General features: G+C 44.7%; 1 protein-coding gene across 2 annotated transcripts in view; it reads right to left on the reverse strand.

Annotated features, from left to right (window-relative positions):
• Nucleotides 1–270: 270 nt before the first annotated feature.
• The window catches only part of rttn (rotatin), a 58900-nt gene continuing 43428 nt past the window's right edge, over nucleotides 271–15742 (reverse strand). The window contains exons 37-49 of one of the 2 annotated variants that reach the window (XM_042067269.1): nucleotides 13630–13720; nucleotides 12234–12384; nucleotides 10766–10903; nucleotides 9679–9884; nucleotides 8338–8443; nucleotides 7638–7738; nucleotides 7391–7468; nucleotides 6290–6416; nucleotides 3055–3290; nucleotides 2429–2741; nucleotides 1248–1351; nucleotides 694–763; nucleotides 271–570 (exon numbers count right to left, since the gene is read on the reverse strand). In XM_042067269.1, the coding sequence (XP_041923203.1) occupies nucleotides 488–570; nucleotides 694–763; nucleotides 1248–1351; nucleotides 2429–2741; nucleotides 3055–3290; nucleotides 6290–6416; nucleotides 7391–7468; nucleotides 7638–7738; nucleotides 8338–8443; nucleotides 9679–9884; nucleotides 10766–10903; nucleotides 12234–12384; nucleotides 13630–13720 (1804 nt within the window). In that variant the 3' untranslated portion in view covers nucleotides 271–487. Of the gene's footprint in view, nucleotides 571–693; nucleotides 764–1247; nucleotides 1352–2428; nucleotides 2742–3054; nucleotides 3291–6289; nucleotides 6417–7390; nucleotides 7469–7637; nucleotides 7739–8337; nucleotides 8444–9678; nucleotides 9885–10239; nucleotides 10375–10765; nucleotides 10904–12233; nucleotides 12385–13629; nucleotides 13721–15742 lie in introns of those variants that run through there. The other variant, XM_042067270.1, reaches the window with a different exon arrangement.

Below are 15742 nucleotides of genomic sequence, written 5' to 3' on the forward strand. Positions count from 1 at the left end.
ATTCTTAAATTACATTGTCACAAGCATGTAGGCATCTAGTTGCTTTAGAAAGAAGAAAATATTCAGTTCCTCATCATATGTCTTGCCAAATAGGATTTTAAAATAAGGGAGGTCAGCACTTAACAGCTTCACACATCGACATCACGTGAGAACGTATGAATTGTGACATAATCACAATAGTTTTTACAAGCTAAATGTGTTCCAAATTATTTTCTTTGTCTCTTTGTATTACTTTACCGACTTGACAAAGAAATGATCAATTCCACTTAATAGTTCCACTTAATTACACTTTATTTGAAAAGTATAAAATAAAGAAAAATGTAAAAAAATAATAATGTTACAAACAAATCACAACATATTTTGTTTTTATTTTGATACAGAATAGGAATAGCAGCATAGCTCTTTCTGCAGCTGAAAAAACAAGCTATTAGTAATTTTATTTAAATAAGTTATTAAAGAATAGAAACATTTACATAGGCCACTGTTGCTAAACATTCAAGATTTGTTTAAGGTTCTCCAGGCACTTCAAGAGGTATGAAGTCAGGGGCTCACTTTTCTTCAGCTCTGCATCTGTACAGAAAACCAAACAAGCTTTAGAAATGGATGTGCAATCATTCCATTACATAAGAAGACAATACAGAAACCACGGGTCCCACTGTTGAAAATATATGATCAAACTGAATAGATGCATACCTTTTTTCACTTCCAAGTACATCTCATCGACCTTAAGTCTGAAGGAGGGGTACTTCAAAGCCACCTTTGCCTTTGTTGAGAGATTACACATGCAGTTTCCGTAAGAAATACAGGCTTCAAAAAGAGCACAAAGACAAGGCAGTCTACACTTATATCAACTGCCAGTCTGCTCTAAATGGATAATATCTCTTTCTTTCTTTTCTCTGGTCTCAACAGACATTAGAGATACAGTATGTGATTCTAGCAAAAGGTAGTTGATATCGGAGCTCAGCAGCCAATCAAATTACACCATTTCCTTGTAATTCCGTGTTGTTGAAGCCATGTGTTGACAGGACAGAATTGTTTATGGGTCGGTCTAATTCACAAGCTCCGGAGTTTGCACAACCACAGGAGTGTTTTTGTTTGTTTTTCTTCTGGGCACACACTAAAAACTAAATGGACAACTAGAGGGCTGCGAAGTGCAATCTGTTGAACTGTTGACGAAAAGCACCTTTAAGACCAATAGCTTGGTTAGAACAGACTGAGCTAGCAATGGATGCGTGGGGCTGAGGTACCTTCTGATAGCTGTGCAGAAGAGCCCACAGAGCAGAGGCGCCGATTGCACGCACGTCCAGGAAGTCACTGTCCAGACAGGACACGAGCAGACCAACCGTCTTGTCTAAAACATAAAAAGATCAGAGAGAGAGAAATAACAAGACATTAAAAAATGTACAGTGACACCCAAATTGTATACATACTAGGAAAGCACCCAACTTGGGCTTTAGATTTGAGAACAATCTGTGTAAATATTTCAAATTTCAATGGTAGCACTTATTCCAACATCAACATTTGTTCACCACTTGCTCAGACTCAACTCAAAGCCAATGAAAAACTGTTTGAAAACAAACGATTGCCTTTGATTGTCCTTTTCAACGCACCAACCTATGTTGTTTATTACCATTCTACTGTTCACTGTACTAGGGTGACACTAGGAGTACAAGCTGCCAGAACCCAGCTGACTTCTACATGGCAGACGTCAAAGCAATCATGTCAACATAAAACTGTCCTCTAGCATCATCACTCATACGTGGTAAGTCTCTGCCGATGAGTCCGAGCAGTGTATGCTGGTCTTCATGTCCCATTACGACAGTTGAGTCAGTATGAGGGAGCCATGGAGCCAGGCCCAGTCAAAAGCCAAGCCCAATAAACAAAGCCAATACTGTTTGTACAGCGAGAGAGCGAGAGAGCGAGAGAGAGGGAGCAAGAGAGAGAGCGCAGGACAAAGAGTCAGAGTGAGAGACGGAGGAAGAGAAGAGAGCGAAAGCTACAGAGAGGATGAGAAAGAAAGCGAGCAACAGATAGAGACAGAAATTTGAGACTGAGAAACAGCCAAATAGACAGACGGACTGACAGATAATAGATAGTGTTGTCAAACAGAAAGACATACAGGCAAACACTCAAACCAATAAACGTGTCCCATGACACCCCCTGCAGAGGCATTCCCCTGTGGCCCTCTAAGGAAGCCCACGGAACACAAGGATGGGAGCAGAGGCTTCACGCACTAGTGTGTGCTGGACCAAACATAGTAAGCAGGGCATAATAAAACAAAACAATAAAAGGCTGTACTTTGCTTAAGCTGATCCTTTTATTACAAAATCTTCAACTCGTCTTTTGAAGATATTCTAATAAAAAGAGTCAGTTATGAGAAAAATGCAGGCTTTTCTTGCTCTCTGTTACTAAGGTGAAGCACGCGTACCGTTGGCCAGGACCTTGGGCTTGTTGGCGGAGCTGAAGCAGATGTTGTGGAGGATGAGGAGGGCGGCGGGTTTGGGTCTGGTAGCGGCCTGCCGCTGGTTCTGGTTCTGGCTCGGTCTCTGGTTCTGGGCCAGCTCGGTCAGCAGCTCCAGGCTGCCGTGGAGCTTGAGCAGCGTCTGCTGGCCGTCCTCCCCGAACGAGACGTTGAGCAGCAGCCGCAGCCACAGAGCGGCCAGGGAGCCGGCCGACGACGACGAGGACCTGCGGCCCGGCCTGGGGAGGTGAGCCGTCGGGAAGTTCTGCAGGAAGTTACTCTGGAGGACAGAGGGAGATTATTATCCAACAGCTGCCTTACTTCAGAGGATGGTCACAGAGACTGAATGAAAGGATGTAAGAAAGAGGACACAATGGAGTTGAAATCTTAAAAAAACCTTCTAAAAAACAAAATTGCAGTGGTGGGCGATGGCCAGGTGTGTGTGTGTGTGTGTGTGTGTGTGTGTGTGTGTGTGTGTGTGTGTGTGTGTGCATGCTAAATGTCACCTTCAGGATGGTAAGCAGAGGGCGAACAGAGGGCCAGGCCCTAGATGTGTGTGTGTGTGTGTGTGTGTGTCTGCATGGTAAACGCACCTTCTGTAGGATGCCTTTGCAGTCACGGGAGATGGCCAGGTTGGCGAGCAGACAGAAGGCCAAGCTCTGGATGTGGCTCTGGCTGCTGCCGGCGTCCGGGGAAGCCTGGGAGGCCAGCTTCATCACGCCGTGCATCAGCGAGTTGGTCAGCGGCCCCCGAGGCAACACTGCAGCCTGACCTGAACCCGAGACACCAGCGGGACAGCCGCCACTGCCTCCACACACAGCACTGCACGCTGAGGAGGGAGTGGGGGAAAGAGAGAGAGAGAGAGAGAGAGAGAGAGAAAGTGATGGAGGAGAGACAGGGAGACACACAGGGGGGAAAGAAAGGGGGGGGGGAGAAAGGATGAGTGACAGGTAAAAAGAGGGGGAGAAAAAGAAGGAAACAGGAAAGCAAAGACAGAGCGAGAGAGAAACATGTGATGGAAAGATGGAGGATAAAAATGGAGTGAGAGAGAGAGGGAGAGAGAGTATGAGAGAACGAGATTTGGAGATTAACACACTTATCAGTGTGTTAATCTCTCCAACCACTCATATAAATGACACACTTACCTCGGCACTACCCCTCACACACACACACACACACACACACACACACAAAGGTCCCTCAGGGTAATATTAACAGGTAGCGTGAGGTGCCAAACACATTCTCGAGATAAACATCCCCCCATGTGTGCATGCCACACACACACACACACACACACACACACACTTTCCCCGTCATTACAGTGGGATGGAAAAAAAGACCGTTGTCAAACTGTTCAGTACCGATTGTGTGGGAGAGAGCGCGGGGCCCCAGGATGCTTTACTGGGACCCCAATCAGAAACTTCTCAAAAGGTCCCTGACTGACAAACAGAAACAAAGAAAAACTTACTCAATCTGCTCAAAAGCCCCACTGACTATCTGCCAACTAACTTTCTCTTTCTCAGTCTCTCTCAAGCGTGGGCGTTTATCAGGCTGGAAATTGTGCAAGAGTGTTGGGACACACAATGAATGCGCCCCTGAATGTGTGTAAGGGTGTGCGTGTGTGTGCCGTTGTTTCTGTGGGTGACAGTGAGTGTTGCCGCCTACTCCATGTCTATAAATAGATCAAGGGGAAGTGGCACACACACACACACACACACACACACACACACACACACACACACACACACACACACACACCAAGGACCCTGGGCCTTCAGAGAAAGGGGCTCAGTTACTGTAAAACCGCACCTAATCCACATGCTGAACAGGTAGAGCACAAACAGACAGCAGAGCTGGAAACAGTGACTTCACACAACAAAAACACTTTGACAGACTCAATTGCACCACAATGGGAACACAACAGTTTGAAAGGCTATGAAACACATGCAGTACAGTGCCGTACGTGCTTTCTAATAATAAAAGTTAAAGTGCCAGTTGTGACAGGGCACTCTTCAGATGCATTTCCACTCCGTTATCTCAAATGATATGCCAATGTTACACAGTCTTGACTTGATTTCAGACTTTCAGTTTTAAAACATCTTGCAAGAAAAGACAGGAGTCTTGCAAAAGGGGTGGGGAGTGGGGGGCTTTTTTTTTTGCTGCTAGTGGTTCAGTTGCAAATGCAAGCGTGCGAATGCGCGCGCACACGCACACACACGCACGCACGCGCACAGACACATGCACACGCACAGACACATGCACACACACACAAACGTACACACACACAAAGACACACAACGACAGACACACAAAGACAGACACACACACACAGACACAGGAACACCTGTTGTACTTTCAATGACCTCAACCATGGACACGTCTTGCCATAAAAACAAACATAGAGTCCACACAGTAAGACACCCACAGAACTGCACGCAACAGATGCAGGTACGGTATATGTGCATGCAAACAAACACAATGCATTTCCAGGGTTATGCAAGGAATCACTGGTACGGCAGCCTTACCCTCTGGTACCACATACACATTGACAAAGACAGACACAGACACTTGTGAATACTCTTGAGTAATGTCAGGCACCAGTGGTAAGGTATGACAAACAGCTCAGGGCCTTTGTGGGGTTTAATCTGATCTTAAGCCACCCTAAAATCTTAAATAAATCATCTCGTCACTCCTCTCATCCTCCCCCGATAGTTCTCTCTCTTACCCCTTCCTCTCTTTTTCCCCTCTTTTCTCTCCATCTTCTATTACTCTTTCTCTTTTTCACACTCTTTTTGCATTCCCTCTCTTTCTCTCTCTCGCCCTTTATTCCTTTTCTCTCTCTCTCGCTCATCCTCTGTTCCTCCACACAATAGAGCGCTCTTCCTTTGACAGAGACATACATTGTGCAGTATGTCCTGGCTCCATTCTTCCTGGCTATACATTAAACATCATACAGAGAGAACGCAGTCTCACACGGGCTCTATTGTCAATCGCCAGAGGCAAGTTGTTCTATAAGGTGGAGATGAATTCAGAGATCTTCAGCGAGACGCTTCAGAGCTAGCTGAAGACCAACAGGAGAATCCAGACGCAGAAACACTCACTCACACATGCGCCTGCACGCACAGACACACACAGCAGTCTCAAACACAACAATGGTCCACAGAGTGTGTGATGCATGAGTCAGACTGACATGCTAACAAAGGCATGTGTGTGGTACACACACAAAAAAAAAAAAATCGCTGGGCTGATACAGGGAGTTTCTCAGCAGCTCCAGGCTCCATCTCAGATGGTTCTCCTCCTGCATATATATATATGTGTGTGTGTGTGTGTGTGTTTTGTGTGGTACGCACACACAAAACCTCATTGGTGTAGAGTTGGTTGCAGGCTAAAAGATGCATAGATACTTGGACCACAAGCAGAAATACCTCTTCAATTATTGTTCCCACACACTGACTTCTGCAGAAAGCCATGACGAACAGATACACAGAGAAGGACTCCAAAGAAATATTGGAGAATAAACATACCAGACCACATGGGTATGTCAAATGGGTTAATTGACTCCAAATTGCAGTTAACTAGCTAAGCCCTGATAACTGTATGCTTCTCGTTCACACACACAACAATGCTGAATAGATCGATAGATAGATAGATAGATAGATACTTTATTGATCCCAGGGGAAATTCAAGAAGGCATCACATATACAGACAGGCATAAAACTCTTATTATTATATTTACAAAGAAGTACAAAGAGAAAACAACCACGCTCATACCCACCCTGACCCCACACACACACACACACACACACACTCCCCAGCTAGCATACTGACCAGCACTACAGTTGGCCGTGTAGACACAGAGCAGCTCCAGGGCTGAGGTCATGCAGGGGTCATCCAATAGGAGCCAGGGCCAGAGGGCGTACAGTATGGCAGCCAGACGGGAGTCTGTGGCAGCAGTCTGTCATAGAGGAGGAGGGAGAGCAGAGGAGAGGAGGAGGAGGGAGAAAAGAGGAGGAAAGGGAAGAAGAGAGAGGATGGTGATGAAGAGAGGAGAGAAGAGAAGAGGGAAGAAGAGAGAGGAAGGGGTGAAAAGAGGAGAAGAGGGTGGGGGTGAGGAGAAGAGAGAAGAAAAGAGAAGAGGGAAGAAGAGAGAGGAAGGGGTGAGGAGAGGAGGAGAGGGAAGAGAGAGGATGGGGTGAAGCGTTGAGAGAAGGGAAGAGAAGGGGGATGAGAGAGAAGTGGAAAGGGAGGGTTGCCAGAATAGATAAGAGAAGTGGAGAGAGGGAAGGGGAGAGAAGAGGCAAGTAGAGGAGATTAGGGCGAAAAGGAGAGGACCGAAGATGAGAGTAAAGAGTGAGACAGAGGAATAGAGGAGAGAAGAAAGGACAGGGAGAGGGAGGAGAAGACAGAAGATGAAAGAAGTGGGACAGAGAAGAGGAGAACAGATGAGAGGGGAAACGAGAGGAGAGGGCAAAGGAGAGGAAAAGAGGGCAAGACGAAAGGGAAGAGATTTGGGGATAGGACAAGAAGGGAGGAAGAGACAAGTAGATACAACGGAGGGGGAAGGAGAGGGAGATCAGAGAACAAAATAGGGAAGAGGGACGAGAGAGGGAGGGGATGAAAGAGAAGAGGATGAAAACAAAGGACAGAAGTAGAGAGGATGAGGATATGGAAAAGAGGGGAAAGAAAGAGAAAAGTAGAGACAGAGAGCAGAGAAAGAGAGAGAGAAAGAAAGAGATAAAGAAACAGAGAGAGATAAGTAGAGAGAGAGAGAGAGAGAGAGAAAGAAAGAAAGAAAGAAAGAAAGAAAGAAAGAAAGAAAGAAAGAAAGAAAGAAAGAGAGAACACAGACACAACAAGGGCCTGTGATGAATTTATTTGATGAAAATGTCATGGTTAACACAATAAATAAAACACTGCACATGGACTTGCTTTGCATTCGCTGTGCTGATACAGGCAGTTTCTCAGCAGCTCCAGGTCCATCTTCAGCTCCTTCAGATAGTTCTCTTCCTGCATATGTGTGTGTGTGTGTGTGTGTGTGTGTGTGTGTGTGTGTGTGTGTGTGTGTGTGTGAGAAGAAAAAGAATGACTCAAATCCATGTTCAGTCCTAAGCAGTTCCATCAAAAGCAGTAAAATGATGGTGATGGACACACATATGTCCGATGAGACCAGGCTGACCTTTTTGTTGCGTAGCGCTGCTTTGGTTGGTTTCAGGGACTCTAGGTTGAGGTAAGTGTGAATCTGCCTCATCTGCTCCACTGTGGTGTCCACAAGCCCAGCTGAGAGAGAGAGAGAGAGAGAGAGAGAGAGAAAGAAAGGAAGGAAGGAAGAAGCTAATAATAGGGCAAGATATGGTCACACTAAACTAATGTGTTAAATATAACACATCTTATCAAGATGTTATGATACTGTTGGTCTCTGTTTGTTTGCCTGTCTCTCTTTCTATGTGTTGCAGGGCGGAGTCAGTGCACAGGTGTTGCTAGTCAGCTGCTAGTCAGCTGATCAGGGATCCAGCTATAAAGAGGCTACCTGGCTGGGTTCGGGGTCCCCTTCTCTCCAGGAGAATCTGCGTTGCTTTTATTTTGAGAATGCATTTTACATTGTACCCTGACTTACATTACATCTTTATTTTTCCACCATCTTATGGACACTGACTGTAGTTTACGTTTGCCCTACATTATTACTTTAATAAACATTTGTTAACGGTTATCTACGTGTGGTCTCATATGTTAAAATCACCACAAACGAGCCTGGTGGTCTTAACAAAGAAACGAATCAGACGTGGCCAGCACATATAGTGCTAAAACCGACACTCTATGCTCTGGGTATGTTTGGTGTGTGTGTGTGTGTGTGTGTGTGTGTGTGTGCGGTCGGCTACCTTTGCACGCATAGCTCTGGGCACTGGAGCTGCAGGCGAGGAGCGCGGTGAAGGCAGCAGCTGTGGGCTTCCTCAGCTGGTCATGGGGCAGAGTGGCCTCGTACCTCTGAACAGGACCCACCCAACACAGGAGCGTGAGAACAGCACAATCAGACGCAGCACCCAACACAGGAGCGTGAGAACAGCACAATCAGACGCAGCACCCAACACAGGAGCGTGAGAACAGCACAATAAGACGAAGCACCCAACACAGGAGTGTGAGAACAGCACAATCAGACGAAGCACCCAACACAGGAGCGTGAGAACAGCACAATCAGACGCAGGCTTCAGGGAGCTGCAGCGTCTGTACCACATTCGGTTCCAAATAACCACGCAGAGCCCAATGACTATATATAATGACTATATACCGTCATTTCTATGACGTAAATACACAGGGGCAGTTAAAATGGTATTAATATGGTTTTGTTTTTTTAACTTGCATAAAACAGTGTCCTGCAGTTTATACACAATGCGGCTAATACACAGGAAATTACTGTACAGTAGAGGTTAATAAGCTAATCAGTGATGCAAAATCTCTTTCTCATATCTTATCAGGCATAATGGGTACTCTACATTGCACTGTGGGAAATGTAAAACTACAAAAATAGAATACATTGCATGACAGTTCTAACCTCTGAAACTGCACCTTTTACACCTGTGAAGTCAGTAGTAACAGTCACATTACACTGCATAATATTATAGAGAGAAGAATTTCCAGAGCTTGCACCTGGGACTCCATGTGCGAAGGTCTGCCATGCTAACAATGACAGTCATGGTGGCTAACCTTCTTCCAGGGTTGTGCCATGTTGTACCGTCCATGATATACTACTAATATATATATACGGTATATTATATATATATATATATATATATATATATATATATATATATATATATATATATATATATATATATATATATATATATATATATTTGGAGCAATGATGTGTGGTCACCCACATACCCCAGCACAGAGTCTTATAGTGTGTAGGGGAGAAGGGCTGCGACTGTTGCAGCCCTAGTGGGAAGTGAGGCTTGTATGGTACATAACTGTAACCCTCCATCATTACACTATTGCTTAACACTTTGAGTGTCAAAAACACAATATTGCGTTTTTTGTTCCCATGCGTTGAGTGCCAAAATCGCAATAGGCATGTAGAAATAAACGGTTTGTACCCACTGAGAGCTTAAAGTCTCACCTTTCAAACAACAATGATCTAGATTGCTGGCACTCTGGGCCAAAGCTTCCGAAAACAGCGCGGCATTCAAAGTGTTAAGGTCCACTATGAAAGGTGAGGTTACCTGCAGTAGGAGTTCACACAGCTGCTCGCCCGGGGTGCCATTCAAAAGCTCAGCCAATCGACTACGGCAATCAGGGGTCAGCTGACCAGTCACTTCCTGATCCCGCCTCTTGGCTTCCTCTGACAGCACTACACTCAGGAAGTGAAGAGCAGCTGTGTACAGGCTAGGCTCTGAAGACCACTGGTCCACACATAGGGATATGGTGGCTAAAAAGGGACAAACAGTACAGAACATCAAAGAATAGAAGAGGAGTCACAGACAAACGTTTGTAACCGTCCAAAATCAGCTTCGCCATCATCACGTGTAGCAACATGTACTGTAAACAACATTAAGGACCTGCCCTGCGTATTGGATAAACACTTCATTTCAATACTCACTGCTACTATACTGTGTACTGTAACAAATAAAATGTAAACTTGCACTGTGCTTTGTATGAAACTGCCTGCTAAATAAACAAACACAAATTACATGCTGTATGAAAACAAACAGATCTATTTCTGAAGCTAGCAGAACCTCCTCTTCCTCCTCGTGTGCTTGCTAAGCTGCTCTGAAGCTAGCAGATCCTCCTCTTCCTCCTCGTGTGCTTGCTAAGCTGCTCTGAAGCTAGCAGATCCTCCTCTTCCTCCTCGTGTGCTTGCTAAGCTGCTCTGATGCGGCGGAGGCATCCGTCAGCCCCCCTCCCTGGCCTGACACAAGCTGACAAATCCATCATTAGTCTTAAACAGGGCTCATCACAGCCCACCGCTATAGGCCTCCCTCAGCTCCTGCTAGGCAGAGTCTGTCTACCAGACACACAGGCACACGCACGCGTGCGTGCGCACACACACACACACACACACACACACACACACACACACACACACACACACACACACACACACACACACACACACACAACCCGTAGTCACTAGGTCTGAATATAAATACTCAAACTCAGATATATGGAAATATAGATACATCTGAACAAAAATGCACCAACCTACACTTCCAAATAGACCATTCAAAAATGCACATCCTGTGAATGCACACACACACACACACACACAAACACACACACACTACAGCCCCCAACCCACAGACTCCCTACCTGAAAATGTGTGCCAGTGCCTGTGCATCGCCGTGGCAACAGATGGGAAGAGTGCAGTGGTGTTCCTGCGCACCAGAGTGGCCAGAAGCGTCAACAAGACGGTCCAGGTGTGACGCAGTACCCCAGCCGTCCGTGAGTCTGACACACACACGCGCACACACACACACACACACACACACACACACGCACACACACACACACACGCACACACACGCACGCACACGCACACACACACAGAGAGAGAGTGAGGAGAAGACAACAAAACACAAACTTACAATTCAGTATTACCACATTCTGCTACAATGCACACTTCACTAATCAGCCATAAGCACTTCATCTAACAACAACACATTACATTTATTTATACACCTAAAAAAGTAGTTCCAGAGTTTGGCCGCATACTTTGAGGTGTAACGGCCACTCCACTTTGCGTAGTAGCCGCTTTACCACCTCAAACGTGCATTAACTACTAAAACCTTTCTGATTATCCATTACATACCACTTTTCTAGGTCCCCAAAGCACTCTGCAGTGAACTCAGTGACTCACTACAGCCACCACCAATGTGTAGCACCCACCTGGGGTGCACAGCAGCTATTTTGCACTGGAGGTGGAGAGTGATGGAATCAATCAGCAAACTAGGGAGATGGTTAGGTTCCCAGACAGAATCAGCCAGGTTGGGAATTTGGGAACCAGTACCTAGCTTTAACATATCCTACAGCACAGTGTCCCTATCACTGCACTGGGGCATTGGGATGGTTCTGTGACCAGGGGAAAGACCACCAACAAGCCCACAACACCACTTCCAGCAACATCTAGGACTAACAAACTACTAATGTGCTACAACACACATTTCAACTGCAACACACCTCAAACACAACATAGACTTCAGCAACAACTCTACAGACTGACAAAACAGGACTTTTTTTTCCAACGCATCAGCAATGTGGGTAAGGTGTGAAAACCTGCCGAGCAGAACAGGAAGCAGGTGTCTTTGTGCTGACAAAGTCACCGTACACAATGGAAAGTTCTCTATAACACAGTGAATTATTGCTAAATCTTTTACCAATTACAAAATAATCCTACATCTCATCTACCTCCACCTTTCTATAACACAGACACTCCTTACTCATAATGTGGATGTATTTTGAGGAGAGATGATGTGTGACAAAGGCTCTTCTGGCATTTAATGTCTTAAAGGAAGCACAAATTCTGATCCTGTAGTCGTCGTAAGAAGAATCTAAATCCATATTGGCTAACTTTACACTTCAAAAAGTGTAACATTGCACTTCCATGTCTGATGAAGCTTCAAATTGCTGTGGTAGGTGTACAGCATGTGTGCTTGTCTGTGGTACTGTCTGACTCTGATGTGTGTGTGTGTGTGTGTGTGTGTGTGTGTGTGTGTGTGTGTGTGTGTGTGTGTGTGTGTGTGTGTGTGTGTGTGCGTGTGCGTGTGCGTGTGGTGGTTACCCAGGTGTGCAGGACTGAGAGTGAGGAGTGTGAAGACATGGCTCAGCAGAGGCTTGAGGAAGTCCAGCTGAGGGATCAGCTCTGCCTGCAGGGAGGCCACAGACTGCAGCAGCTCACAGAACACACCCACATACTGGAGCAGAGAACACACCTGAGAGAGGAGGAGAGGAGGGAGGGCAATAAGGAGGGGGTTCAGATGGAGAGAGAGAGAGTTAGTTTGTTTGTTTGTTTGTTTAATTTAAGGCCATTTCCGCAACGAAGGAAATCTATGCTAGTAAGATAAGTATAAGTATAAGTATAAATACTCTTTTGATCCCGTGAGGGAATTTTGGTCTCTGCATTTAACCCAATCCGTGAATTAGTGAAACACACACAGCGAACACACAGTGAGGTGAAGCACACACTAATCCCGGCGCAGTGAGCTGCCTGCTACAACAGCGGCGCTCGGGGAGCAGTGAGGGTTTAGGTGCCTTGCTCAAGGGCACTTCAGCCGTGGCCCACTGGTCGGGGCTCGAACCGGCCACGGCTGCCCCTAGATATTCTAAAACCTTCAAAGGTGGGACCTTACTAAATCAGCTATAGAATTTTGATGATAAAATTGTTGTCTTTTGGGGGGCAACAGATCAAAATATGTCTCACTGACAGGGGCGTTTTGCAAAATTGGCATAATGGAGGATCTTCACCACTCAATAGAAAGCTATGAAAGAATCTTGAATGTCCTATACACCATCTGGTATAGACTATTTGATCGTGTCTGGATTGAAAAGAAAAAAATAGTCTCTTTCTTACAATAGGATGGATTTTGTATAGCTTGTTGAGAGAGAGAGAAAGAAAGAGAGAGAGAGAGAGAGAGAGAGAGAGAGAGAGAGAGGAATGGAGGGGGGGTGAGTCAGAGAGAGAGAAGGTGAAGGAGAGAGAGGTGGGGGGTTAGAAGGAGAGAGAGACAAGAGAAGGTGTGAAGAGGAGAGGAGGACACCAAAGAAAGAAAGAAAGAAAGAAAGAAAGAAAGAAAAAGAAAGAAAGAAAGAAAAAAAGAAAGAAAGAAAGAAAGAAAGAGGGGAAAACACTGGGTCCGGGTGAGAGGGAGGTAAGAGAGAGAGAGCAGGGGCACAGTGAGGAAAGGAAAGCAAAGATTTAAACGTGAGAAAATGAAAGAGAGAGTGAGGAGAATGAGGGGAAAAAGAAACCGACAAGGCTCAGAGAGACTTAAAAACAGAGGCAAAAAATTATTAATGTGTGTGTGTATGTGTGTGTTTGTTTGTGTGTGCTCACTCGCTTTTATGACATTAAACCATGGCAGAAGCCAGCGAGACAGGAAAGCCCCTGTTCTGGTTGCCCTCCAGAATGAAGGGAATAAACAGTTGAAGCAGCAAGTGTCTTTAAAAGCCTGACAGACCTGATTCTTAGCATCCTCCTCATCTCCTGGCAGAAGAGTGGGCGTCTTCAGCTCACTCACACAGCGCTCAATGGCAACAGCATCCACCACGCTACGGCACAGGAGAGGGACACACACACTAATAAACAGTTCTACATACAGTATTTGCACACACACACACACCACACACACACACACACACACACACACACACACACACACACACACACACACACACACACACACACACACAGACACAGACACAGACACAGATAGACAAACACAGATAGACAAACACACACACACAGTTAAACTCAGTTTCCCAGCTCTGGGGTTGTTTGTCCGTTTGACTTCACTCCGAGCCTGCTATAATCGAAAAGGGAAAATGAGATGAAGATGCAGGACATTATGACTAGGATTCTGAGCAACTGCCAGAAACTGTGACAGCCAGCTAGCCTGAGGCTAGTGTCACAGTCAGAGAGGAAACTGATGGAATTTAAACTCTGGCCTGACACCCTAGAGCTTCACGTTAAACCTGAACACTTTCAATTCCTGTAAATATTTGTAACATTTATATTTGCAGATTGTTTCTGCTTAACCATTACCAGCTAAAATTGTCACTGTCTCTGTCTTCATACAGATATGCTGTAGTGTTGTTGTTTTTGCCATATAAACTTTAATTACCTCTCTACAGGCATTGCTTGCAGTTAGCCAAGGATAGCAATAAATATATAACTAAATAAATAAACAAATAAATGCATGTTAATAGCCAGCGTGAAAGTGCACTGAACCCCTGATAAGGTTCACTGAGCTTTAGCTAGGTAATTCACAATTAACTGCACCCAAACATCCACAAAGTTACCGCAACTGACAACATCTTTCATGGGAGGCTGTGGTTGTGGTTTTTCACCAACACTCTTAAGCTACTTTTATTCTTCTAAAAAACAGGGAAAAAGCTGACCTACGATCTTTCTACCTCTGACCAGGCTACCCTTGGAATACCCAGACCGTCACAAATGTACAATTGGGAGCTGGTCTGGAAAAGATTAATTGACTTTCAATTTCAGTAGGGGAGCAACTAGCAGTGAAATTAAACTTAAATTGGTACATCAAACTCTTACCGAATTGTTTCAAAAGTGTAGCAATCTTGTAAACGAAGGTTTTAATTAGTGGGTTTGATCCAGCAAGCCCACTATTGTTCTTCTTAGGTTTACTTATTACAGTGCATGAAAATGCACTGTACTGTTCTTCCAAGGCTTTTTACAGTGCATGAAAATGCACTGTACTGTTATTCCAAGGCATTTTATTATTATTACAGTGCATGAAAATGCACTGTACTGTTCTTCCTAGGCTTCTTATTCTTCTGCTTATTACAGTGCATGAAAATGCACTGTACTGTTCTTCCTAGGCTTTTTACAGTGCATGAAAATGCACTGTACTGTTCTTCCTAGGCTTCTTATTCTTCTGCTTATTACAGTGCATGAAAATGCACTGTACTGTTCTTCCTAGGCTTCTTCTTATTACAGTGCATGAAAATGCACTGTACTGTTCTTCCTAGGCTTCTTCTTATTACAGTGCATGAAAATGCACTGTACTGTTCTTCCTAGGCTTCTTATTCTTCTGCTTATTACAGTGCATGAAAATGCACTGTACTGTTCTTCCTAGGCTTCTTATTACAGTGCATGAAAATGCACTGTACTGTTCTTCCTAGGCTTCTTCTTATTCTTCTTCTTCTTCTAACGCATTTAATGCAGCTTCAACCGTTTAACGTAGAAACTTCATTCAAACTATGTTACGTAGGTCTTACTTAGGACATGGGTGCTATGTATTTTTCAACTTTGTAACTTTTATACTTTTTAAACTATTAATTAAAAACTAATCAAAATTTCCCCATAGACTTAACATTATGATTATGACATCACAATACGGCCGTTAAGCAATTAGAATCCTATGGCAGGTGTTCGGGCCACCTGGACCAACTGCCAGTCTCAGGCTTTAAGCATACAAACTGGCCCTATTAAGACTACACATCCTGTTCAACTGCTTCCTCTGCCAAAAACTGTTTCAAAATAAAAGTCCTCACTACAATATTTCACTGTTAAACAATTCAACCCTTTAAACTACTGAACTTTTT

Source organism: Alosa sapidissima, chromosome 17 (assembly GCF_018492685.1).
Source record: "Alosa sapidissima isolate fAloSap1 chromosome 17, fAloSap1.pri, whole genome shotgun sequence".
Classification (NCBI taxonomy): Eukaryota; Metazoa; Chordata; class Actinopteri; order Clupeiformes; family Clupeidae; genus Alosa; species Alosa sapidissima.